This window comes from Coffea arabica, chromosome 6c, assembly GCF_036785885.1.
Source record: "Coffea arabica cultivar ET-39 chromosome 6c, Coffea Arabica ET-39 HiFi, whole genome shotgun sequence".
Classification (NCBI taxonomy): domain Eukaryota; kingdom Viridiplantae; phylum Streptophyta; class Magnoliopsida; order Gentianales; family Rubiaceae; genus Coffea; species Coffea arabica.
Window position 1 is genome coordinate 19,275,934 of NC_092320.1, and position 26,974 is coordinate 19,302,907.

General features: G+C 34.3%; 1 protein-coding gene and 1 pseudogene across 1 annotated transcript; one reads left to right on the forward strand and one right to left on the reverse strand.

The window, feature by feature from the left end:
* The first annotated feature begins 1,369 nt into the window (after positions 1-1,369).
* Positions 1,370-26,082, forward strand: LOC140008660 (auxin-responsive protein IAA27-like; annotated as a pseudogene).
* LOC140008539 (uncharacterized) lies at positions 3,930-8,800 on the reverse strand. The gene is made up of 2 exons (XM_072053236.1): positions 5,004-8,800; positions 3,930-4,789 (listed from the first exon to the last, which is right to left on the reverse strand). Exon 1 carries the CDS (start codon positions 6,457-6,459, stop codon positions 5,755-5,757), a length of 705 nt encoding a protein of 234 aa, XP_071909337.1. The 5' UTR covers positions 6,460-8,800; the 3' UTR covers positions 3,930-4,789; positions 5,004-5,754.
* Positions 26,083-26,974: the final 892 nt, after the last annotated feature.

Genomic DNA, 26,974 nt, shown 5'->3' on the forward strand with positions numbered 1-26,974 from the left:
TCAAATGGCTGATTCAATGCATCAGCCACTTCAAAAGATATCTGCTACGTATGTTATAGCAGCTGTTACGAAAAGGAAGCAACACTACTGATCGATCTTCATAATGTATATATATTACTTGGAACTTGCAAGCAAGTTCCGAGTCATTTTACTAAATTTATTTGAAATAAAGATTTCATCTGAATTTAAGACTTGACATAATCAACATTTCTATATATAAAAAAATTTTCTATACGCTAGCATACTTGATGACTAATCTTAATTTGACTTTGAAACTTATGCTTTGCACATATGATATGCATTCAAATCCAATAGTGTCTAAGTTGTTAGTTAGTCTATAGAGGTTAATCATATATATTTATAGAGTAAATGGCAAAAAGTGTGACTAAACAATTAACCTTTTATGTCTTCTGGTCACTAGACTATTTTTTAGTTTAGGATTTTAACATAATTCAGTTAAAGTCCCTAATTCTGTGATTCATGTATTTTTACCCTCAATTGGATATTTTTACCCCTATAAGCACGCTATTTCTTGTCCCGGGACTACCTTTCCATTTGTTCTAACTCCAAAATTTGACCAAACACAAAAAAGCTACAATTTTGTTAGTTGACTAATATTTTTGGCTAAAAAAATAGTTTAGTGAGTAAATGATGTAAAAGTTAATAGTTTAGTAATATTTTTTGCCATTTGCTCTATATATAGAGTTTTTCTCTTTCCAAATAATAGTTATTTATGGATCATTTGGAACTCAAGTTAAACCTATTTTTGTATATAAATTTGATAAAGTTCAGTCATAATTGGCACTACAAGAAATTTGGCCTTTTGTGACAACAGAAAAGTTGTCACAGTTGAGCAAATTTAGTGACGACTTTAGGTGTTGTCATAGTTGACCGAGAGTACACTCATCATCATTTCCAACACGGGATTAATTGTCACAATATGGGTGGCGTGCAACTGGCCTGTGTGGTGGGAAATCACCATTGTGATGACTTGAAAAAATATTGTCACTGAAATGGGCTCTACAATGACTACTTACAATGTTATCACAATGTGGTTACCGGTTCAAAGTTAGTGACAACAATTAGTTGTCACTGTCTAAAGTAATTGGTCATAACTCACTTTCATTAATTCTACTATGCCACCCTAATTTTTTCAATATTTTCCCATATGTTGTAAATAAATTTTATTAATTCTATTATGGCACCCTATCTTTTATATTTTAGCCCCGTATGCAGTAAACTAATTTCATTAACTCTACCATAACACGTTATCTTTTGCAATTTAGCCTCATGTGTAATAAACTAATTACATTAATTCTATTATGGCACCCGATCATTTACAATTTAGCCTATGTTTTTCATTAGTAAAATGGGGAAGGTATTGTAATAAAAATGTATACATATTTTATAATTGTTCCAAACTTAGTTAGTAACTTGTTATGAAGGTAAAACAGTATCATGGACTCCCTATCTAGTTCTCTTGGCAACACATGAAAAATTAGTGATCAGAAAATTACTTGTGTGATGACCTAGGAAAATGTTGTCACTAAATGGTCCATATAGTGACAACTTCCAACATCGTCACTGTCGCTCAACCGGTTCAGAGGTAGTGACAATAATTAGTTGTCACTGTCTAAAGTACTTGGTCCTAGATCATTTTCATTAATTCTACTATGTCACCCTAACTTTTGCAATTTAGCCCCAAATGTAATAAAAAAATTTCATTAATTCTACTATGACACTATAACTTTTGTAATTTAACCCCATATGCAGTACACTAATTTCTTTAATTCTACTATTACACCCTAACTTTTACAATTTTGTCCCATATGTAGTATACCAATTTCTTTAACTCTACCATTACACCATAACTTTTGCAATTAAGCCCTATATCTAATTCGCCAATTTCATTAAATCAACTATGGCACTGTAACTTCTGCAATTTAACCCTATATGTAATATACAAATTTCATTATTTGTACTATCACCCTATGGTGTTGCAATTTAGCGATTTTTTTATTAGCAAAATATATAAGTTATCTTAATAAACTATATATGTATACATATTTTAAAATTTTCCCAAACTTAGGTAATAATTTGTTATAAATGTAAAAAAATTCATACATTCCCCATTTATCCAAATGACAACATGGTGAAAAATTAATAATTTGGATAACCTAAAAACAGAGGTAGTCAATAGTAGAATTTAAAAATAAAACTTAATATGAAATTAAGTCTAATCCTAACATTTGCATGATCAAAAGGTTGTTATTAATTATAGAAGCCACATTTATCATTCATGAATTAGTACATATACCAAATAGATAGATTTAGCATTTCATACATGTATTTGTAAACTATTTTAATTGTTCAATCAACTAATTCAATTGTCAGGTCTTGTTAGACTGCAAGTCATACATAATTGATAACACCACAAAATGAGTACCAAAAAGATTTTAATTAAAAGAGTGTTTATTTTTTTGAATCATAAACATATTTCTAACAATATTTTTTATTTTTTGAACTATTTTATTGTATAATAAATTAGAAAAAGGCCTATATTAGTTAAAATTGGTAAAAAAAAATCCGCCTAAATACACTAAATTGTCATATTCTATTATTTTAACACAACCTAAGAGTAAAAATAATAATAAAACTCAAAACAATAGAAAAACTTAATTACATAAAGATGAGAAAAAGAAAAGAGAGAGAGATAGGTGAAAGGACAAAGAAAGCATGCACTTCTTGCATCTAAATAAGGAAAAGACGTGCTTTTATATGTACGGAACTAAGAGCGGCAAACTAAAAAATTCAAATGGTGTGGCGGGCTGAAGGGATTTTAGGGAAACGACACCGTTTGATTCTATGTCCTAATAACTTAGGCAAAATTTAAGACTTCTTCTTCCTCTTTTGTTGTCCTCCTTACGTCACCGAGAATGCCCTCCTTATGTATCAAACTTGCACTACCAAATCCATCCATAAACCAATTAGTGCAACACTTTGAATTTGGGCAACTTTATTGAACTTGCACTACCAACATCCCTAATTCACCTATTGCACTGCCTTGGTGGCAAGAAATCAGAAATTAGGCTTACCTGGTTCAGAGTCACCCGAGAGAGAAACAGGACATGGTGGAGAAGATAAGAACGGGTACCGACTTGGTGTACTTAAGGGTTTTGTTTCAGGAGCCAAAAGGGGCTTTTTTGACACCATTAACGGTGGTTCTGGCAAGTGGGTTTATCCTGGGAGTGGTGGATCTGAGGTGAACTTGGCTAATGGTGGTGGCTTGTTCTCTCCCAAGGGTGCTAATGGCGCTGCCAAGAGTATTGGTGCTGGTGGAGTTGAGGGTGGAAGTCAGCAAACTTTTGTGGGTTCTGGGGTTGGAAAAGAAACTGTTCCTCAGTCACCTAAGCCGTTTAGGAGAAGAAGCCTTAGGTTTCTGCTGTTAATGGTCATGCTGCAGCCCCTGCCGCTAAGTAAAATTTTCTGCTTTCCTCTGTTGTTTGAGATTAAAACTACCATGCTTCCTTAATTCTTTTAAAGTTAGAGTAGCAGCATGATTGTAGAGTTAGTTGTTTTGGTCCTCTAGGTACCGTTGCCGTTCATGTCTCCTTTGTTGATTTTTGACCTCGTTAATAAGTAGTTATTACTCCATTCAATTTTTTTTTTCTTCTTAACTAGCTGATACAAGATAATTCTTTGGTTGTTATTGTTAGGACCGGTCCAAGAATAAACAAACTAAAGTTATAACAAAATAGGCGGTATAATCGATCATATAAAGATTAGGCAGTAGACACTAGCCATATAATAATTAGACGGTAAAACCGACCATATAAAAGGGTTATGACAACCCAATAAAGACAAATAATAAAGCAAAATAAATAACACAGAAATTTATGTGGTTCGGTCAAATTGACCTACGTCGACAGGCGAGGGAGGAGTAATATTTCAACTATGAAGAAAAAATACAAAAGCAGTAGAAAAGTGGTTCCTAGGCCAAAATGACACTTACAAAAGATTTAGAAAATATTTCTAAACTTAAAATAAGAGAGTCTAAAATATTTGACTATAAATGGGTTAGATGACCCAAGAAACTAATAGCCCATATAATGCTCTCTTGAGTGGTGCATTTAAAATCTTCATAAGCCTTCTATATTTATAGGTGAATTTAGGAGGCTTTCCTTAGGCTTCATCCGATGTAGGATAAAATTTTTCCACACACAAGTCAAAGATTGCGGTTTGAAAAATCAACAAATCTCCACCTTGGCATAATTTTAGTTCCACCATCGACAATAGCACAACTGTTCCACCTTCTCCACATAAGCCCTGATGGGCCTAAATCACTAACAATGAACACCAACCAAGTCCAAGCACTGTTTGAACTTATAAACTAGAAGAGGTTTCGTAAACATGTCAGCAAGATTCTCCTTGGTACTGATTTTCTGAACAAGGACTTTCCCTTCAGCAATGATATCCCGTATAAAGTGATATTTCACATCAATATGTTTCGTCCTCTCATGATACATCTTATCTTTAGTCAAGTGTATGACACTTTGACTATCACAATGAATAACAGTAACACCTTGACGTAGACTAAACTCGCTAAACAAACTCTTCAACTACGAGACTTCTTTGATTGTCTCGGTCACAGCCATATATTCTGCTTCTGTAGTAGACAAAGGTACGACAGGTTGTAGAGTAACTTTCCAACTGACAGCACAATCGCTAATGCAAAATACATAGTTTGAAAGTGATCTTCTCATGTCAAGATTCCCAGTGTAGTCTGAGTCTACAAAACCAACCAAAGTGTTATTATTTTTTCCAAACCCCAAGCATGCATTTGAACTACCTCACAAGTATCTAAAAATCCATTTCACTGCCTGCCAATGTATTTTTCCAGAACAAAATATATATCTGCTAACAACACTGACTGTTTGTGCAATATCTGGATGAGTACAAACCATTGCATACATAATACTGCCGACTGCATTGGAATAACGAACCTGTACCATATATTCTTCCTCTTCATCTGATTTTGGTGATTGAGCAGCAGATAGTCAAAAATGGCTAGCAAGAGGAGTAGATATTGGTTTAGCATCTTTCATATCAAAACGTTCCAAGACTTTCTCAAGGTAATTTTTCTGAGTCAAGAACAACTTCCCTACTTCTTGATCTCGGTTGATATCCATGCCAAGAATTTTCTTAGCTGCTCCCAAATCTTTCATTTCAAATTCACTATTTAACTGCAGTTTCAAAGTGTGAATTTCTGACAAATTCTTGACAACAATGAGCATGTCATCAACATAAAACAGCAAATAAATAAAAGAACCATCATTTAACTTCCGGAAGTAAACACAATTATCATAAATGCTCCTTGAATAACCATGACCCACACATAAAGGAATCAAACCTTCTATACTATTGTCTTGGAGATTGTTTCAATCCATATAAGGATTTCTTTAATAAACAAACATGGTCTTCCTTACATTCAATTTTAAAACCCTGGGGTTGTTTCATATAAATTTGTTCTTCAAGTTCGCCATATAAGAAAACTGTCTTAATGTCGATCTGTTCTAACTCCAAATTATACATGACAACTAAAGCAAGCAAAACACGAATAGAACAATGTTTAACAATAGGTGAAAAAATTTCATTAAAATCAACGCCTTGTACCTGATTATAACCCTTTGCAACTAATCGTGCTTTATACCTCGCATCTTCAACCTCTGGAATACTTTCCTTCTTCTTGAAAATTCATTTGCATCCAATAATTTTCTTATCTGAAGGCGGCTTTACATGAACCCAAATTTCATTCTGATGAAGAGATTCAATTTCTTCATTCATTGCAATCAACCACTTTGCAGAATCACCACAAGAAATTGCTTCTGAATAGGTGGAAGGCTCACCAACTGCATTAGTTTCTTCTGCAACAGACAAAGCATATACAACTAAATTTGCATATATTTGTGATGGTCGAATGTCTCTCTTTGGTCTATCTCTGGCTATGGAATATTTCTCTTCATCTAAACTATCTTCAACAGTAGATTCAGGTGTATCTACAGGCATTTGTTGAATGGAAGATTTGGTCTGAGAAGGACTAGAACTGCCAATATCAAACTCCACCTGCTTCTGTGTACTATCAGTAGTACAAGAACTAGAAGACTCCTTTTTAGAAGATAACATAGACAATTCATCAAAAGTAACATATCTACTGATCACAAATTTTAGAGATTTGGGATCAGGATACCATAATCTATATCCTTTCACTCCAGAAGCATACCCAAGAAAAATGTACTTTTTAGCTTTAGACTCCAATTTTCCATCATTCACATGCATGTATGTTGGACACCCAAAAACTTTTAAATTGAAGTAATCAGCAGGAGTACCTGACCAAACTTCTTCAAAATTTTTGAATTCAAGAGATGCAGAAGGAGAACGGTTGACAATATAACAGCCCATATTGATCGTCTCTACTCAAAAGTCATTTGTCAATCCTGCATTGGAGATCATACATCTTGCTCTCTCCAAAAGCGTTCTGTTCATACGTTCGACCACACCATTTTGTTGAGGTGTCATTCTGACAGTACGATGCCAAACAATTCCTTCATTTTTGTAAAATCTATCAAATTCACCTTCACAAATTTTCATGCCATTATCTGTTCTCAACCGCTTAACATGTTTTCCTGTTTGTTTCTCAATCAAAATTTTTCATTACTTGAAAGTTAGGAAAACATCATTTTTATGTTTAAGAAAATATACTCAAACTTTTCTTGAATAATCATCAATGAAAGTTGTCGCGCCCCATTTTTCGCGATGGAAAAGAAAGTGTTTATAAAGAAAGTGTTTATAAAAAGATGTGATTTATTAATAATAGATAAAAAAAAAAAGGACCTAGAATGGGACTTAAAAAGAATGCGACAATTTGGGTCCAAAATTTAGTCTAAAAGGGTTTTTAAGAAAAAATAGGAGTCGCCACTTGGTATGGGGTTTTGGTGTACCAAGTCACCCAAAAAATATTTTTGACAAAAATAAAATAAAACCCTTTTCGACAACTCCAGGTCTTTGAAAACAGAGAAAATGAGTTCGGGAGTCACGGTTGAAGAAAGGGAAGGCAAAGGTTCAATTAATTCAAACCTAAGGCACCCTTTCAACCTAGTCTAAGCTAGTTGCGAGGTTTAGCCAAAATTTTCCTAATCTAACCCTTGATTTTATCATATTTGGATGTTTCTTACATAGATGCAAACCTAAATTTATAAAATATCGAAAAGATCAAAATGTTCATTCAAGGGTTTAATTGAACCAATCACATTAATTGCGAAGACCAAAATAATTCCTTGAAGGTGTCACGAGTATGCAAATGATGAAATTAAAAGAAAAGAAAAGAAAATTAAATTATATACATAAGGTATAAGTGAGCAAAGAAAAATGAATGCAAGCATAACGGGTATGGGGGACAAAAATTCGTGACATGATTTTCTTATGTAGGGATTAATGGAGTATTTAAACTAAAAAGTTATAATCACCCCATTTCCCATATTCAAAGAATAATTCTCCTAATATGAACAGGCAAATGAACTAATTTAAATGAAATGCAATTCTAAATGACATGATTAACACATATAGAGGATATGGGATAATAAAATAGGGAATATCATGCAAATGAGAAAAGATCCTAAAAATGAAAATATGCATGAAAATGTGGTGAATAGCATACAATGATGAATCTAGCGCAAAATGACCTAAAGGGTCTAGCGTTGGACTAGCCCATTTCTAAAAATCCTTGCTAGCGTTGGACTAGCAAGTAAGCGGAGGGAGAAACCACAACTAGCGTTGGGCTAGTGTGGTGACGTCATGCATTAACAATTCATAGTGAAACAAATAAAGCATAAATTAAAACAAATAAACACATAAGAGCACGTAGCACGTAACACGTAAGCATAATATCTAGATGCGAAAATCCTAAGGAAAGCGGATAAAACACATAACACATAAGCCACATAAACACGCAACCTATCTATTACATCGGGGAGCGCCTAACTACAATCTAGAAGGGAAAAATATAATAAAACAAATCTAATTATCCTATCTATTACATTTTTGAGGTAATTAAATGCCTCTTGAATCATTATAAAAAATTAACTAAACGAATATAATATAAGAAAATTTAAATGAACATTTAAATGCAATAAATAAAACATATAAAAATAGATAAACACATAGGAGCACATAGGAGCACATAAGAGCACATAATTGACATTGAAACAATAAAAATAGGGGTACCTCCCGTTTGAAGTGGTGACTAAATGGAGTCAAATTGTCCTATTTATACTCACAATGAACAAAAGAATCATGGCACCACTTTAATTGAAAATAATAATAATGTTAAAACACTAAATTCACATTAACACGTCAAACGCAAAGAAATTTAAGAGCATCTAAAAATTGCAAGTTAAATATATTCAAAAGTAACATAATTAGCTATTAAAGAAAAGAAGCAATCACAATAAAAAAAAGAGTCAAAATTCATTAGGGACTGAATTGCAAAAATTGAAAAACTTTTGGGGACAAAAATTATATTTTTCTAAAGTTCAGAGGTCAAAATTAAATAAAAGATAAAATTCAGGGACCAAAATGCAATTACTATAAGGACCAAAGTGAAAGAAATCAAAATGTTCTGGGCCGAAGTGAAACTACTCCAAAGATCAGGGGCTAAAGTGCAAATTCGTTATCAGATCTTCTTAAGAAAACAGGCCACTGGGCCATCATTTTTATTTCTTTGGGCCAAACATTACCTAAGCCCAGCTGAAAGTCCAAGCCAAAACACAAGGCCAGCCCGTCTTCTATCACTCAGACCCAACCAAAATAAAGGCATGGGCTCTGACCTTCTAGCCCAACCGAAATTAAGAAACAAAACCAAAACCCATTTACAAAACCCAACCAAAACTAACTCTTGGCCCATCAGAAAAATAAACATCAGCCCAAATCCTTTTTTTTTTTCTTTCTTTCTTTTCTTTCTTTTCTTTTCTTTCTTCTCTTCTTCCTCTTTTCTTTCTTCTTCTTCCACCGAGAAGCTGAAGCTTCTCCCTGCTGGCGGCCATGGCGGCTGCCGGTGGCGCCGCCGCCGCCGACCGCCACCGCCGGTGACCTCTCCGGTCACCAAAAATCCTCAAAATACACCCCCTCACTCGATTTTTCGCGTAAACTCCATTTCCGGAGTTAGTTTTTACAAAAAATGAGTCGAAAGCGGTCAAAATGCCAAGAAATCAGTTCAGTTTTTTATTTTTTAAAACCTTCACATCTTCACCAAAAATCATAAAAATTATGCCAAAACCCTCCTGATAACTTCTACATTACAACTATAATCTTAGTTTGACAAATAAACAACAACAAAATAAAGCATTAAGTCAAAACAGCCCCAAAAATGAAGAAAATTATTCTAATGCTTTGAAGGCTCAAAAACTCCCAAAATTTTGGATAACCAAGCATTTTCAGATCTTTGCTAGCTAATGGTCATCCATTTAAGCAAAACATACACACCAAATTCACTCCTTTGATTCATTTTTTCATTCAAACATTTTTTCAAACATTTGGCATGCATTCACAGCACCGTTTCTTTTTTCCTAATTTTGTTCATGACCCATCCCAAAATTTCATCCATACAACACCAACAAAAACCAGCAAAAATAAGCAATAAAAAGTAACCACACATGCATTCAATCTAGTTAATTAAAAAAAAGAAAAGCTGGAAAAAAGGAGATAAATACCTCAATGAAGAGTTTGGTCCCTTTGCCAAGATTTTTGATGAAATTGCCAAGCTCCAATCCAACCGATTGCTGCCTTGTTGTGTGCAAATGTGTTTGGATTTTGTGGAAGAAAATGTGTAGAGGGAGCCCCCCCCCTTTTTTTTTTTTGTTCCTCTTGTCTGATGAGGGAGAGAGCCGAGAGAGCAAATTGAGCCAAAAGGGTGGAGTCTTTTTTTTCTTGTCCTCTGTCCGTGAGAGCCGAGAGAGGAGATTGAGGAAGTAGTTTTTTTTTTCTTTTGTTTGGTTTTTGTTCTCGTCTGTTAAGAGCTAGCCGAGAGAGGGAGGGAAAATTTTTTCCTTTCTTCCTTCTTCTGTCCTGGAGAGAGCCGAGAGATGTCTTGTAGCCAAAATGGAGCTTGTGTGCTGAATCTTCCAAAATGATGATTTCTCAATTAATGAAAAGACAAGTCCATGGCCATTGAGTGTGAAATGGGTTAATAGTTAATTTGGTGAAACAAAATGATCAAAATGATTTTTTGATTTTTTTTTTGATTTTTTTTTTATTTTTGTTGTTTTGTTGTTTTTTTTTTCTCTTTTCGTAAAGCAAACCTGCAAAAATGAGAAAATGTACATTAAAATACAAGAAAATAAATAACTTATTAAATAGAAAAATCCTGGGAAAATATTAAAAATTGACAAAAATTTGGTGTCTACAGCTTGCCCCTCTTTGTCTAGAGTTTCAAAGAAACTCAAGACAAAGACGTAGACACCAAATTGCTTATCTGTCTCTTGTAGCTGCACCTGAACTAAAATAAACAAACCAACACTTGGCTGAAATTATTGGACAAAATGATGCAATAACATTGCAGAAAATGTGACCGGACCCATGTAGAGTTGCCTACGTATCCCACCATGGGAATCAGGTCAAACGTAGTTCGAATTACAAGTGAATCACAATGAAACAAGTGCATTGACCAACTGTGGTCTTTGCAAAGTCGAAAAAGTCTGAGCTCTCAGAACTTCTAAACATGAAACACCAAATGAATGAGAAAGCACAACAATTATTGGTCAAAACAGTCAAGAAAAGTAACTTGTCATAATTAGAAAAAGATGCGCGGAGGGACGCGATTACGCTCCAAGAAGGGGGATAGAAGGGTACGCGGCGGACGCTGAGACTCACCAACAAAAATTAAATTGATCTTTTTAGAAAAAGATGCGCGGAGGGACGCGATTACGCTCCAACAGGAAATTAAATTGTCAAGAAAGGGGATAGAAGGGTGCGCGGTGGACGCTGAGACTCACCAACAGAAATTTAAATTGTCAAGAAGGGGAGGTAGAAGGGTGCGCGGTGGACGCTGAGACTCACCAACAGGAAATTAAATTGATGCGCGGAGGGACGCGATTACGCTCCAACAGAAAATTAAATTGTCAAGAAGGGGGATAGAAGGGTGCGCGGTGGACGCTGAGACTCACCAACAGAAATTTAAATTGTCAAGAAGGGGAGGTAGAAAGGTGCGCGGTGGACGCTGAGACTCACCAACAGGAAATTAAATTGATGCGCGGAGGGACGCGATTACGCTCCAACAGAAAATTAAATTTGTCAAGAAGGGGGATAGAAGGGTGCGCGGTGGACGCTGAGACTCACCAACATGAATTTAAATTGATGCGCGGAGGGACGCGATTACGCTCCAATAGACAATTAAATTGATGCGCGGAGGGACGCGATTACGCTCCAACAGAAAATTAAATTTGTCAAGAAGGGGGATAGAAGGGTGCGCGGTGGACGCTGAGACTCACCAACATGAATTTAAATTGATGCGCGGAGGGACGCGATTACGCTCCAACAGAAAATTAAATTGTCAAGAAGGGGGATAGAAGGGTGCGCGGTGGACGCTGAGACTCACCAACAGAAATTTAAATTGATGCGCGGAGGGACGCGATTACGCTCCAACAGAAAATTAAATTGTCAAGAAGGGGGATAGAAGGGTGCGCGGTGGACGCTGAGACTCACCAACAGGAAATTAAATTGGATCTTCTTGATTGATGATTTTTTTTTTTTTTTTTTTTAAAAAAAAAACAGATTGGTGGGATTGACCCGAGCCCAATTAAACACTGAAAGAAATGAAAATGCAAGTTCAATATTATCAAACTGAATGATTAAAATGCACGTTGCTCAAGTTGGTGGATTTGCAATCTCTCTTTTTTCTTTTCAAACTTTAGAAGAAATGAAAGAAACACACTTTTTTGTTTTTTGTTTTTGAAAAAGTCCGAAGTGACGAATTTTAAAACTAGAAGAATACCAATGACAATTCTCCCTTCAAGAGATTCGAGAGGTACATACATATGTCACTGTCCTCTCGATTTTAAAAGACCCTTTTTTTTTTCACAAAGCCGATTTAAAATGCATTACCAAAATTGGAGCTCATTCCTCTGATATTTGCCCCAGTGTAAATCATGTTTAACGAAGGCCACATTTTTCATGCTTTCGAAAAAGCAAAAAGAGTGATCATATGATACCAATACCATGTGATTCCTTGTGCTCCTTTTGGCCCTGAGAACCATGCAAGCATGATCTTTCGATGTCAAAATTGCTCCTCAAGAGTTGTGCTGCAACTTGTTTTGAATCTTCTCAATTTTCCAGCATCAGTCAGCCATACCTCACTTTGTACCACAAATCCACTTTTCTAATGACCAGATTTGAATGAATGGCCAGTATCTCAAGTGTCAGCAACCCGCTTTTCGTTCATGATTCTCTTGTGCTCCAAAATCTCACCTTGATGACCTTAACCATTTCTGATTTTCCTTAAGGTCACCCCCATTTTCTTTTCCTTTTTCTATTCCTTCTTCTTTTTTTTCATTTTTTCATCTTTTCATTTTTTTTCTTTTTGAAAAGACACCCATTCGGGTTTTCACTCAATGAACAAATTTTGTCAACAACCTTTATCAACTCAAGAATATGTTTTAAGAAATAATGGCATCAGTGCGACAATCCTTCCCATGCAAAATTGGTGAAGGTGTATTGACATCATTTGCCATTTGATTAAGTGATTTTTATTAGAGATACCACTAAGGCGGAGGTCGGGAATCTTATGATTTTTATGATAGGATCAGGTGAAGTGGAGAAATATTAAGGGTTGAAAGCAAAATCTTCAAAAAGGTTTCAAAGCCCTAAGATCACGTCCTATTCACATTTGCCTTAGTATGGGGGTATTAAAATTGAAAAAAAAAATTGCGCCAGTTTGGCTTTTGAATCTTTTTTCTTTTTCTTCTTTTTTTTTTTTTTTGGACAAATAGGAGATAAAAAATTACCCCAGTGTGAGGTTTGCAATCTTTAGGAGGGCTATCAAATAAAGGGTTAAATTATTCTGGAGGTTTAATGGGGAAAACTAGGGGTAAGATGTTCAAAGAGAAAAGAAAAAGGCTCGTCTTTGATCCGCCATAGATGGTATTTCAAAAAGAAAAATCACATAATCAGATAAAGAATTTATTACACATGTCTGAATTGATTGGCAGAGGAAAGACCTGTCCATCCAGTTCTGTAAGAATGGGCGTTCCTCCGGATAGCACTCTTTGAACAATAAATGACCCTTGCCAAGTTGGAGCAAACTTTTCTTTAACCTCCTCTTGAATCGGAAGAATTTACTTCAAAACCTTATCCCTCACTTCAAATAAGCGAGATTTGTCTTTCTTGTCATAACTAACGAACCATCCTTTGATGATAGCATTGTCCATGACAAACATTCAACTTCTTTTTCATCAATTAGAGACAGCAACTCATTGTGCTCCTTAATCCATTCGATTTCTTCTGCCTGAGCCTTTGTCAAAATGTGCAAGGACGGAATCTCGGTTTTGGCATGTATTACCACTTCCATTACAGCATAAGAGGGCAAGGTGTTACCCCAACTTAGAAATGTAATCTCCAATGAAATGCTCCCAGAGTTCAATTGCAAAATTTCGCAAAATCGAAGGAAAAACTCTCTTTTTCTTTTTTCTTTTTTTTTCAATCCTTTTTTCTTTTCTTTTTTTTTTCATTTTTTCCTCTTTTTTTCATTATTCTCTTTTTTTTTTCATTCCTCCTTTCTTTTCTTTTCTCTTTTTTTTTTTTTCCAAGTTGGCTGCTGAAGTATGTACTCCTTTTGAGCAAATAGCCGATCCTCCACTTTGCAATGTAGCATTATTGCTCCATTTTTATTTGTGATTAATCTCCAAATTTGCAAGTTTTGAATTGCACTTTTTCCTCGATCTCAACCATAAACACCTGCATAAGGGGAATTTTTCAAAGCACTTGAATTTTTCAATTTTTTTTTTATTCTTTTTTTTGTGTGTTTTTTTTTTTTTTTTTTTAAGCAATGATGTAACAATTAAGATTCATGCAAAGTATTGACTTATCAAAATTTTAAAAATATATACTTGATCTTGGACATACCCTACAAATGTATTATAAAACTTTTGCCTCAATTTGAACCTATTTGACAAAATCTCACAGATATATTACAAAAAATGTTGCCCCCATTTGGGCCTATTATAGAATTTTATTCGAATGGTTCTCAATTTAACCAGACAAAACCAGAAAACTGATTTTTTTTTTTCAAAATTTAGAAAACTAACATGCAATGTGAATAGAAACTACATTTTTCAAATGAAGAATTTAAATATCATATCCAAACTCATGTAGAAGATTCCATGATAAATCCCTCAAACATAAGACCAAATTGAAAAAAATCTCTTCCTTATTTTGGGATTGGTGTTGAGGGAAAAGGACCACTTTTCTTATGAGCTCATCTTTTAGAACCAATCAAATGGATATTATTCAGGATTTTGAGATGACTCAGGGGAATGGTATGTCAGGATCTGTCTTTTTTTTTTTTTTTTTGTTTTTGTTTTGTTTTTGTTTTTTTTTTTGCCCAAATTGTATCCAACACATTCAATATCACATTTTGGTGAAAGCAAATAGCTTATCACTCTTATTTCTTGAGAAAACTCAGTCAACATATAAGCTGTATAGGCTTGTAATATATGGGTAGAAACGATAGCTAAACATATAAGAACAGGTTATGGCCTTATGATCATGAGTGATTGGAAGATTCCTTAGAGGCAAGATTTTCACTTCAAATTGTCATGAAAGATAAGTCAACAATGGACTTTATGAGCTTGTAATATGGCTTAACACCGATAGCTAAAAGAAATAAACTTTTCAAGGACAACGCACTTAAGATCGCATTCCTTAAAAAATTGCCCCAATTTTGGATTTAAAATCCGGGACCCCATTTGACTCTCTCTCTTTTTTTCTCAATCACTAGAGGGAATTCAGCATTGGATGTCTTTGCTTTTTCTTTTCTTTTCAGTTCATCATCATTTTTCACATTTTTCTTTTCTTTTTTTTTTTTTTTTTTTTTTACCAATATTGATATCCCAAAGTCAATGATAAAATTGAAAACTCCCTAATTTGGAGTGTAGATGGCCCTTCTTTCTTTTCGATATTGAATACCAAAATATCAATGGTAGAGTCAGAATCCCCCAACTTGTAATTCTTTCTTCTTTTTTTTTCACTCGTTTTCTTTATTTGATGTCCCTTTCAAAAATTTTGAGCATCTTTGCCATTTTTTCAATTCTCAAATCTCCTTCCCCAGTGTGGGGGTGCGATCATGAGTGCTTTTGGAACGAACCACCAATTTAGGCTCAAATGAGGATGCAAAGGATGGATAGTGTGTAGATAGGAGAAACGATAGCCAAAGTATCATTCTTATTTCTCATGACAACCAAAGTAAAGAATAGCCCATTAGGAAAATCCACTTCCTTTTGACATTTGAAAATTTCATCAATGTAGGGTTGTGATCACCAAGGCTCTTATTTGAAACAAAATTGTGCTTGCGATGGTTCAAAAAAGGAGTCTGAATGATAAAAACTGTATGGATAGAGAAATGAAAGCCTAAAGCATCATCCCAAATTCCCAAAATAAGAAGTAATGTACATTTTTGCTTTCACTCAGATGTGGATTGAATCTGATTAGACACCCAGGACATTTTCACAGTAAAAAAATTGTCTCACTTTGAAACTAGTCAACCAATGTGACTGATCTTAGAGGTTCAATAGAAGTGTACAAAAAATGAAAAAGAAAAGTGTCTGGGTTGATCTTTTATGAGAAACTATCAAATTTGAATGACCCCTCTTTATTTTCGACTGCTCTTATTGAATAGTTTAGACCACAAATCTAGTGTATGCAAAGAATTTTGAGAATTGGACATACGCTCATGAATTTCGAACAAGAGGTCAAATAATTTCAATTTAGCCTTATTTCTTAGGATTCATCATGAAATCTCCCAATGAGCAAATAAAGAATGAGTATATACAAAACAATAGTTGTCTAAATAAAACTTTATTATTCAAATGTTTGAAAATTTCTCAAATATAATACATGTGAGAGAAAAAAAAAATATCTCTAAAGAATACACTTTCAAATATATACACACTTTCTCTTTCTATCTTTTGAGACAAAATGGATTAGAAATAATGAATCAAGAGATTTTTGAGATGCTTTACACTAGCATTTTCAAATGGATTTTTCATTCTCTTTTTTTTCATTTCATTTTTTTTTCACATTGTAGGATCTGCCCAAGAATCAAGTAACATTTGTAATTTTTCAAAATTTATTAGACCCAAAAATATTATCAGATATAGGAAAAATATTTTTTTTTTTGCCTTGTTAAAACAACTTTTATAAATGCAGGGGAGGGGGAAAAAATAAAAGCAAAATACCCAGAGTTAGTAAGTAAAACTGCAAAATCGGTATGCATGTCCTATGGGAGAGCCCTTTTATGCCAAGGGTTGGCCTAGCATGAAAATGCAATCCTCAGGGGTAGGCACCATACCATACCTGATGGATCCGATCGACTTATTGAAATTCGAATAGAAGACAATTTTAAAAAATTTGGTTAATTGGAGTGACAAGAGACAATTTGTTCTAATAAAATGAGGACAAAGTCCGAATGGATTGATTGCTTTGATTGACACATAAAGTGATATTAAAAATTAATTTAGTGTGAAAAGCTTATTTTTGAATGAATTGAAATGTCTCGACAAGTTTATTCGATAAACCATAGATCAAAACTTTAAAAAAAAAGAATAAACGGGCCAAATGGATCAAATGGAATTGATAATTAGTTCAAAAATTGATTAAATTATGCTAAAAGTGAATAAAACTGAACAAGTGGATTGGATGAAATTGAAAATTTACTAAACAATTGACTGAATTATCCTAAAAAAAATAATGGATTTGATGAAATTGAAAATTTACTAAAAAATTAACGATTTAGTCACAATTGATTGGATTGTCCTAAAAATTGAATAAGCTGGTAAAATTAATTGGATGAAATTGACGATTTATTCAAAATTGACTGGATTGACCTAAAGTGAATAAATTGGTCAAGATGGATTGGATGGAATTGACAGTTTATTCACAAATCGACTGGATCACTGGCCAAATAAACAGAATGAAATTGATGATTTATTCAAAATGAAAATAAAATTAAAAAAAAATGAGCAAAATTGTATGGGTCGAATGATCTATAAAAAAAAAATCGATTCAATCATCTTAGATACAAAAATGAAATGAATGAAATTGATGATTTATCCAAATCGATGGAATTGTCTGCCCATTGGTAGTTTCAAAAAAAATCAGTGTGATTTATTAGTCTATGAGCCTTCAGAAATCAAAATTTGGCCTTAACATACTTATCATCTCAACGATGAGGAATTTGTGAATTTCTTCAACTTAATGTCCTTTACGCAAGGGATTTTTACCAATTCTGATAAAATGGCCAAAAGGTGATTATTAAAGGCTCATATTCTAATGCGTAAAAACTGTTCCATCATTCTCAATGCCGTCACACAAAAAGGATCGAATCCTACCTTACCTTGTGCACTACCCCTTTGGATGGTACACAAAATATAAACATGCAAATCTCATTGGATTATATATTCGAGACAAAAGGTGGTTTATTCCTATAACGAGATTCCCTATGCGGCATTCCCTCTATGGTTAATGCATGATGACAATTTATTAAAGCATATTAAATATACAATGAAATAATTGAAATGTGACCTAAAAGTGCCCCCTTTAAATGCCGGGGTAAGCCTAAAATGATGTGCAATACATATGCATATGCAATTGACTAAAATTTAAACATGCTTGATATAAGAGGCGGTCTCATCTTAAACGAGTACCATGTTAGGACTCTTATTTCTAAAGTTTGTGTATGCAGAAAAAGGGAAAACAAGAAGAGGTTAGTTCAACAAGTAACATATAACACATTGTGACAATAAATGATACAAGAATGAAGAGTAAATAAAGCACAGAAAGAGGGGTGAAATCCCTCCCCTCGTGCTTAGTGTTCCTAATTGGATAGGTTGACTCTATCATAGGTAATTTCTAATATGGATGCATGAGGTTTGGCTTACTAATGCATCTAGACTCGATAAGGTTTCAGGCTCCCAAGCCTTCAGACCAAAAAGTTAAGGGTCATCAATCCCAAAACCTTCGGTCGGTGGCTTGAGTGATCCCTTAGGCATCGCTATGGGCGCAGAGCACACCATCCGCCTACCTAAGGAAATCGATCCTAATCCTACAAGGAGATGTGGGATGGCGCCCACGAGAAAAATAAAAATAGGGTAAAAATAATGCATGCACGTATGAAGTGCTTCCTTTTGAGGGGAGAGATTATAATTAAAACACGTGTGGAGGCTCTACGGTGATATTTTCCCCCACCCAAATGCAAAGCGCGATACGAGAAAAAATAAATAAATGAATAAATAAGCCATTCATCACATACACGTAAGACGAGGAACGATTACGAGTGTGAAATGCAAAACATCCTAAAAAAGAAAAATGCAACCTAAAACATCCAAATATGATAAATATAAAGGATTAAAAAAAGAAAAGACAACTAAACCAAATGCTTGGACTCTCTAGGTCCCCAGTGGAGTCGCCAAGTTGTCGCGCCCCATTTTTCGCGATGGAAAAGAAAGTGTTTATAAAGAAAGTGTTTATAAAAAGATGTGATTTATTAATAATAGATAAAAAAAAAGGACCTAGAATGGGACTTAAAAAGAATGCGACAATTTGGGTCCAAAATTTAGTCTAAAAGGGTTTTTAAGAAAAAATAGGAGTCGCCACTTGGTATGGGGTTTTGGTGTACCAAGTCACCCAAAAAATATTTTTGACAAAAATAAAATAAAACCCTTTTCGACAACTCCAGGTCTTTGAAAACAGAGAAAATGAGTTCGGGAGTCACGGTTGAAGAAAGGGAAGGCAAAGGTTCAATTAATTCAAACCTAGGGCACCCTTTCAACCTAGTCTAAGCTAGTTGCGAGGTTTAGCCAAAATTTTCCTAATCTAACCCTTGATTTTATCATATTTGGATGTTTCTTACATAGATGCAAACCTAAATTTATAAAATATCGAAAAGATCAAAATGTTCATTCAAGGGTTTAATTGAACCAATCACATTAATTGCGAAGGCCAAAATAATTCCTTGAAGGTGTGACGAGTATGCAAATGATGAAATTAAAAGAAAAGAAAAGAAAATTAAATTATATACATAAGGTATAAGTGAGCAAAGAAAAATGAATGCAAGAATAACGGGTATGGGGGACAAAAATTCGTGACATGATTTTCTTATGTAGGGATTAATGGAGTATTTAAACTAAAAAGTTATAATCACCCCATTTCCCATATTCAAAGAATAATTCTCCTAATATGAACAGGCAAATGAACTAATTTAAATGAAATGCAATTCTAAATGACATGATTAACACATATAGAGGATATGGGATAATAAAATAGGGAATATCATGCAAATGAGAAAAGATCCTAAAAATGAAAATATGCATGAAAATGTGGTGAATAGCATACAATGATGAATCTAGCGCAAAATGACCTAAAGGGTCTAGCGTTGGACTAGCCCATTTCTAAAAATCCTTGCTAGCGTTGGACTAGCAAGTAAGCGGAGGGAGAAACCACAACTAGCGTTGGGCTAGTGTGGTGACGTCATGCATTAACAATTCATAGTGAAACAAATAAAGCATAAATTAAAACAAATAAACACATAAGAGCACGTAGCACGTAACACGTAAGCATAATATCTAGATGCGAAAATCCTAAGGAAAGCGGATAAAACACATAACACATAAGCCACATAAACACGCAACCTATCTATTACATCGGGGAGCGCCTAACTACAATCTAGAAGGGAAAAATATAATAAAACAAATCTAATTATCCTATCTATTACATTTTTGAGGTAATTAAATGCCTCTTGAATCATTATAAAAAATTAACTAAACGAATATAATATAAGAAAATTTAAATGAACATTTAAATGCAATAAATAAAACATATAAAAATAGATAAACACATAGGAGCACATAGGAGCACATAAGAGCACATAATTGACATTGAAACAATAAAAATAGGGGTACCTCCCGTTTGAAGTGGTGACTAAATGGAGTCAAATTGTCCTATTTATACTCACAATGAACAAAAGAATCATGGCACCACTTTAATTGAAAATAATAATAATGTTAAAACACTAAATTCACATTAACACGTCAAACGCAAAGAAATTTAAGAGCATCTAAAAATTGCAAGTTAAATATATTCAAAAGTAACATAATTAGCTATTAAAGAAAAGAAGCAATCACAATAAAAAAAAGAGTCAAAATTCATTAGGGACTGAATTGCAAAAATTGAAAAACTTTTGGGGACAAAAATTATATTTTTCTAAAGTTCAGAGGTCAAAATTAAATAAAAGATAAAATTCAGGGACCAAAATGCAATTACTATAAGGACCAAAGTGAAAGAAATCAAAATGTTCTGGGCCGAAGTGAAACTACTCCAAAGATCAGGGGCTAAAGTGCAAATTCGTTATCAGATCTTCTTAAGAAAACAGGCCACTGGGCCATCATTTTTATTTCTTTGGGCCAAACATTACCTAAGCCCAGCCGAAAGTCCAAGCCAAAACACAAGGCCAGCCCGTCTTCTATCACTCAGACCCAACCAAAATAAAGGCATGGGCTCTGACCTTCTAGCCCAACCGAAATTAAGAAACAAAACCAAAACCCATTTACAAAACCCAACCAAAACTAACTCTTGGCCCATCAGAAAAATAAACATCAGCCCAAATCCTTTTTTTTTTTCTTTCTTTCTTTTCTTTCTTTTCTTTTCTTTCTTCTCTTCTTCCTCTTTTCTTTCTTCTTCTTCCACCGAGAAGCTGAAGCTTCTCCCTGCTGGCGGCCATGGCGGCTGCCGGTGGCGCCGCCGCCGCCGACCGCCACCGCCGGTGACCTCTCCGGTCACCAAAAATCTTCAAAATACACCCCCTCACTCGATTTTTCGCGTAAACTCCATTTCCGGAGTTAGTTTTTACAAAAAATGAGTTGAAAGCGGTCAAAATGCCAAGAAATCAGTTCAGTTTTTTATTTTTTAAAACCTTCACATCTTCACCAAAAATCATAAAAATTATGCCAAAACCCTCCTGATAACTTCTACATTACAACTATAATCTTAGTTTGACAAATAAACAACAACAAAATAAAGCATTAAGTCAAAACAGCCCCAAAAATGAAGAAAATTATTCTAATGCTTTGAAGGCTCAAAAACTCCCAAAATTTTGGATAACCAAGCATTTTCAGATCTTTGCTAGCTAATGGTCATCCATTTAAGCAAAACATACACACCAAATTCACTCCTTTGATTCATTTTTTCATTCAAACATTTTTTCAAACATTTGGCATGCATTCACAGCACCGTTTCTTTTTTCCTAATTTTGTTCATGACCCATCCCAAAATTTCATCCATACAACACCAACAAAAACCAGCAAAAATAAGCAATAAAAAGTAACCACACATGCATTCAATCTAGTTAATTAAAAAAAAGAAAAGCTGGAAAAAAGGAGATAAATACCTCAATGAAGAGTTTGGTCCCTTTGCCAAGATTTTTGATGAAATTGCCAAGCTCCAATCCAACCGATTGCTGCCTTGTTGTGTGCAAATGTGTTTGGATTTTGTGGAAGAAAATGTGTAGAGGGAGCCCCCCCTTTTTTTTTTTGTTCCTCTTGTCTGATGAGGGAGAGAGCCGAGAGAGCAAATTGAGCCAAAAGGGTGGAGTCTTTTTTTTCTTGTCCTCTGTCCGTGAGAGCCGAGAGAGGAGATTGAGGAAGTAGTTTTTTTTTTTTCTTTTGTTTGGTTTTTGTTCTCGTCTGTTAAGAGCTAGCCGAGAGAGGGAGGGAAAATTTTTTCCTTTCTTCCTTCTTCTGTCCTGGAGAGAGCCGAGAGATGTCTTGTAGCCAAAATGGAGCTTGTGTGCTGAATCTTCCAAAATGATGATTTCTCAATTAATGAAAAGACAAGTCCATGGCCATTGAGTGTGAAATGGGTTAATAGTTAATTTGGTGAAACAAAATGATCAAAATGATTTTTTGATTTTTTTTTGATTTTTTTTTATTTTTGTTGTTTTGTTGTTTTTTTTTTCTCTTTTCGTAAAGCAAACCTGCAAAAATGAGAAAATGTACATTAAAATACAAGAAAATAAATAACTTATTAAATAGAAAAATCCTGGGAAAATATTAAAAATTGACAAAAATTTGGTGTCTACAAAAGTCAACATGTACCTGACACCACCTTTAGAAGGAGTACGAGAAGGATTCCATAGATCTGAATGAATGTAATCAAGAGTACCTTTTGTCTTGTGAATTGTTGGTAAACTGAAACTAACTTTTTTCTGCTTTTCAAAAATACAATGTTCACAGAATTTCAATGGCCTGGTACTGGGTCCACAAAGAAGTCCTCTTTTGCTCAATATGTCCAAGTTTTTTTCGTTCATGTGCCCCAAACGCATATGCTATAATTTGGTGATGTCTGTATCTGACAAAGATGATGTTGAAACAATAACAGCACCTGTAACAGTAGATCCCTGCAAAATATATAAAGTACCAGATCTGTTTTCTTTCATAACAATAAGAGCACCTTGAGTGATTTTGAGAACTCCACCTCCACCAGATTACCATCACCCAATAGACTCAAGAGTGCACAAAGAGATGAGATTTTTCTTCAAATCTGGAACATGTCTAACATCTGTGAGCATCCTCATAATACCATCGTACATTTTAATCCGAATTGTGTCTTTACCAATAACTTTACAAATGGCGTTGTTACCCATTAAGACAACTCCACCTTCAGTTGATCCATATGTTGAAAATCAGTCCCTATTGAGACACATATGATATGAATAATCCGAATCTAAAATTCACTCATTGTTAGACGTAAAATTATTTTCTGTTGCACAGAAAATGGTTCCATCATTCTCATCAACTGCAATACTAGCCTCGGTGGTCTCAGTTTTTTTTCTTCTTTTGCTTTTCTTTATTTCTCAATTTAAAGTAATCAGAGATAACATGGTCCTTCTTTTTATAATAGTTGTACACTACATTTTTATGTCTGGATTTAGATCTACTTCTACTTTCTGTATTTCTCTTTTCAAATCTATCCCTAACAAACAAGCCATCGGCTTGACTCCCACTAATTTTTCCAGTAATATCCCTATCTATCTGTTCTTTAGATTTTAATGCAGATTTAATTTTTATATATGAAATTGTTTTCTTTCCATAAATCGTAGTATCACGGAAATACTTAAAGGATTGGGGAAGAGAACATAAAAGTAATAGGACCTGATCTTCATCATCAATTTTCGAATCTATATTCTCCAAATCCATAATAATGGAATCAAATTTATCAAGATGGGATAGTATAGATGTACCTTTAGATATCCGAAATATATACAAACTCTGCTTCAGATATAACCGATTCTCAACTATCTTTTTCATATACAAGACTTTCAATTTGTCCCACATAACCTTGGCCGAAGTCTCCGTTGCTACCTCACGCAATATCTCATCGGAAAGATTTAAGATTATGCTGGATCTGGCTTTCTTATCCATATTGGCAAAATCCGCATCCTTTACATTTTCTGGTTTTTTCTCAATTTCCTGAATTGCCAAATCAACTCCGTCTTGAACACGAATGGCCTCCATCTTGAGTTTTCACATCTCGAAGTTGACATTCCTGTCAAATTTTTCGATAACCGTCTTTGTTATCGTCTTTGTTGTCACAAAATCTGTAACCTGAAACTTGTCCTAAAAACTAGTCAAACAACTATGCAAATCTCTTGAGTGGACTCCACAGGGTGAGCGGGTCTTACGGGATGAACGGACCCTACAAGGTGAGCGGGTCTCATGGATAAATGGACCCCATAGGATGAGTAGGCCCCATAGGATGAATGGGCCCTATCAGATGAACTTGTTTTGCAAAATATATCAACCAACTCTGATACCAATTTGTTAGAACTGGCCCAAGAATAAACAAACTAAAGTTAGAACAAATTAGACTGTATTACCGACCATATAAAGATTAGGCGGTAGACACCAGTCATATAATAATTATGCGATAAAATTAACCATAAAAAAGGGTTGTGGCAACCTGATAAAGACAAATAACAAAGCAAAATAAAAAACACAGAAATTTACGTAGTTCGATCAAATTGACCTATATCCACGAGTGAGGGAGGAGCAATATTTCTACTATGAACAAGAAATACAAAAGCCGTAGAAAAGTGGTTCTTAGGCCAAAATGGCACTTACAAAAGATTTAGAAAATATTGCTAAACTCAAAACAAGAGAGCCTAAAATATTTGACTATAAATGGATTAGATGACCCAAGAAACTAATAACCCATATAATGCTTTCTTGAGTGATGCACTTAAAACCTTCATAAGCCTTCTATATTTATAGGTCAATTTGAGAAGCTTTCCTTAGACTTCTTTCGATGTGGGATAAAATTTTGCCATACATAAGTCAAGGATTGCAGCTTGAAAAATCAACAGTTGTGACTTGGGGTTTAAAGATCTCTTTGCTCTCCGTGTGCTTATATTTTGAAAGACTAGGAGATAAGAATTTCTCGAGATGCCTATACCTTCCATTTTGGAGAAGTTTTATCTTTTTCAAAACTTTTTTCTTCTTGTATTTTTGGTTCACAAAAGTAACGTAGTTAAATTAGAAGAAAATTGAAAACCTAATGTCTGGAACTAAAGTTTTTCTTCCTATGTTTGTGTGTGTCAGAGCACAAGTGGTTGGATGGCCTCCAATCCGAACTTTCTGAAAGAACTCAATGGCTATTAATCCTCCCAAGACTGATGAAGATGTTGATGCTAAGTTGCGAACTGGTTCTCTTTATGTCAAGGTAAGTATGGATGGTGATCCACAATTTTGTCTTGAAAGAAGCAGTGTTTCTGAATTTACAAGAAATCAAGTCCTTGTATGGCTACGCTGATGAGAAGTCCCTACAAGAGGTAAAAAAGAAGAAGGTGGAGATGGATTCAATGCTATTTTACTTGAAGTGTTTGACAGAATTGGTGATAAACTTTCGACTTATCTTCAGATAGTGCGAAAACAGGTATTGACTACTTGTTTTACCTTTTCAAGGATTGAGGTGGTCACTAGTTTAAACTAAATCCTAATAGTTAAACTAGAGAAGCTTAGAATGTATACCCCAAGTTTCTCTTCTTTGGTTGTGTTGTCGGTATTATATTGTTCAACAAATTTGGTGTTATGTTCCACTTTTTGAATTTTGGATGTGAGATTCAATGCATGTGACTTGTATTTCTATGGTAGGTAGGAAAGGAATATCATGCCAAAGAAATTTGTTGGATTGTGCAAAAAGTTAGATTTTCCATGAAACTTGAACTTTTAATGAAACAAACAGGTTTTGGTGTCAAGGACTTTTTCCGTCCCCCACTCTCTTTGAGTATCTAGTGATACTGTACCACAGTACATGGACTTATTCCAAACAAAGTTTTCCTTGCAGCTTAACATGACAGAATTTGGTATAAGAAGTAAAAGGGAATTAAGATAAATTTGATGCATTTCGGTGATAACATCATTCCTATTAGAAAGGTGAGGATATAAATTCTTGCATTTCCATTCTCTATTGCAACTACTGTCTTATTAAAATTACATAGTTTTCTAGAAATCTGGTTTAGATACATTGGCATGTAGATGGTATGATTCTTTTACCACTTATCATGGGTGAGTTTGTTTGAGTTTTGTTTAGTACGACTATTCATTCACATTCAATGGTGTACATTTGTAATGGCATATTTTCTGATTGAATCTACTATAATGCATGCTACTTTTCTTTCATTGCAGTACAATGCTGTTAAATGCTCATGAGGAACTGAACAATAGCTTGGGCTTTGGATATGCTCATGAGGATGGCTGCATTTTGACATAGATTGCTGCTATAGTCTATATTTTTGTTTAGAGATCTAATACTCTGTTTTTTGAACTAGCTTATATTTTTGTTTAGAGATCTAAGTACTTTGTTTTTTGGATGGATAATGGTAGTTACTAACTGAGCTGATATGGGCTCAATACTTTAGTTTTTTGGATACGGACTAGTTTCAAGACAAAGCTCAAAGGTTGTCACTAACATGCAAGTTCACTAAACCTTTTGTCAAATTGAATGTTCTGCCATAATTGTTGGAAATGTCATGACAATGCTGTATTTATAATGGTCAATTGTAGCTCTTCAAGGCAAAACTCGGTGACAACCTTCAGAGGTTGTCACTAACATGTAAGTTCACTAAGTGACAATTATTCTTGTCACTGAATACTAGGATTGATAGTGACAAGCCCAAGTCGTCACTGTAGACTTCAAATTTGTGATGATTTTTGCTACATTTAATGACAAAAAATATGTGAAATAGTGACAATAAAAGTCATCATAGAATGATAACCATTAGTGACGGCTTCGTCCTCGTCATTGAATAACAAGATTCTGTGACAACATTCAAAAGTTTGTCACATAGACCTATTTGTGACATAGAATCAGTGACAACCATGTGATAATGAAAAAAGTCATCACTATACTCATATAATGACGATTTTTTTGTTTTTAGTGACGACTTTTTATTGTCACAAAAGGCCGATTTTCTTGTAATGTGGATTGGTCTCTTAATTTGAAACATAAATCCAAAAGATAGGTGGTTTCAAATAGTTTTAGCCAAATTCAAGAGTTATCTTCTACACGTAAGATCATTGATAATACGTATCTGAATTCGATTCTATCATGGGATAATTTTATCCCCTAATTTTTAGGATTTAAAAATTTGAAATTATTAGTG

Coding starts and splice junctions, on each gene's coding strand:
- LOC140008539 (XM_072053236.1), bottom strand. CDS start 6,459: ATGGGCTGTTATATTGTCAACCGTTCTCCTTCTGCATCTCTTGAATTC.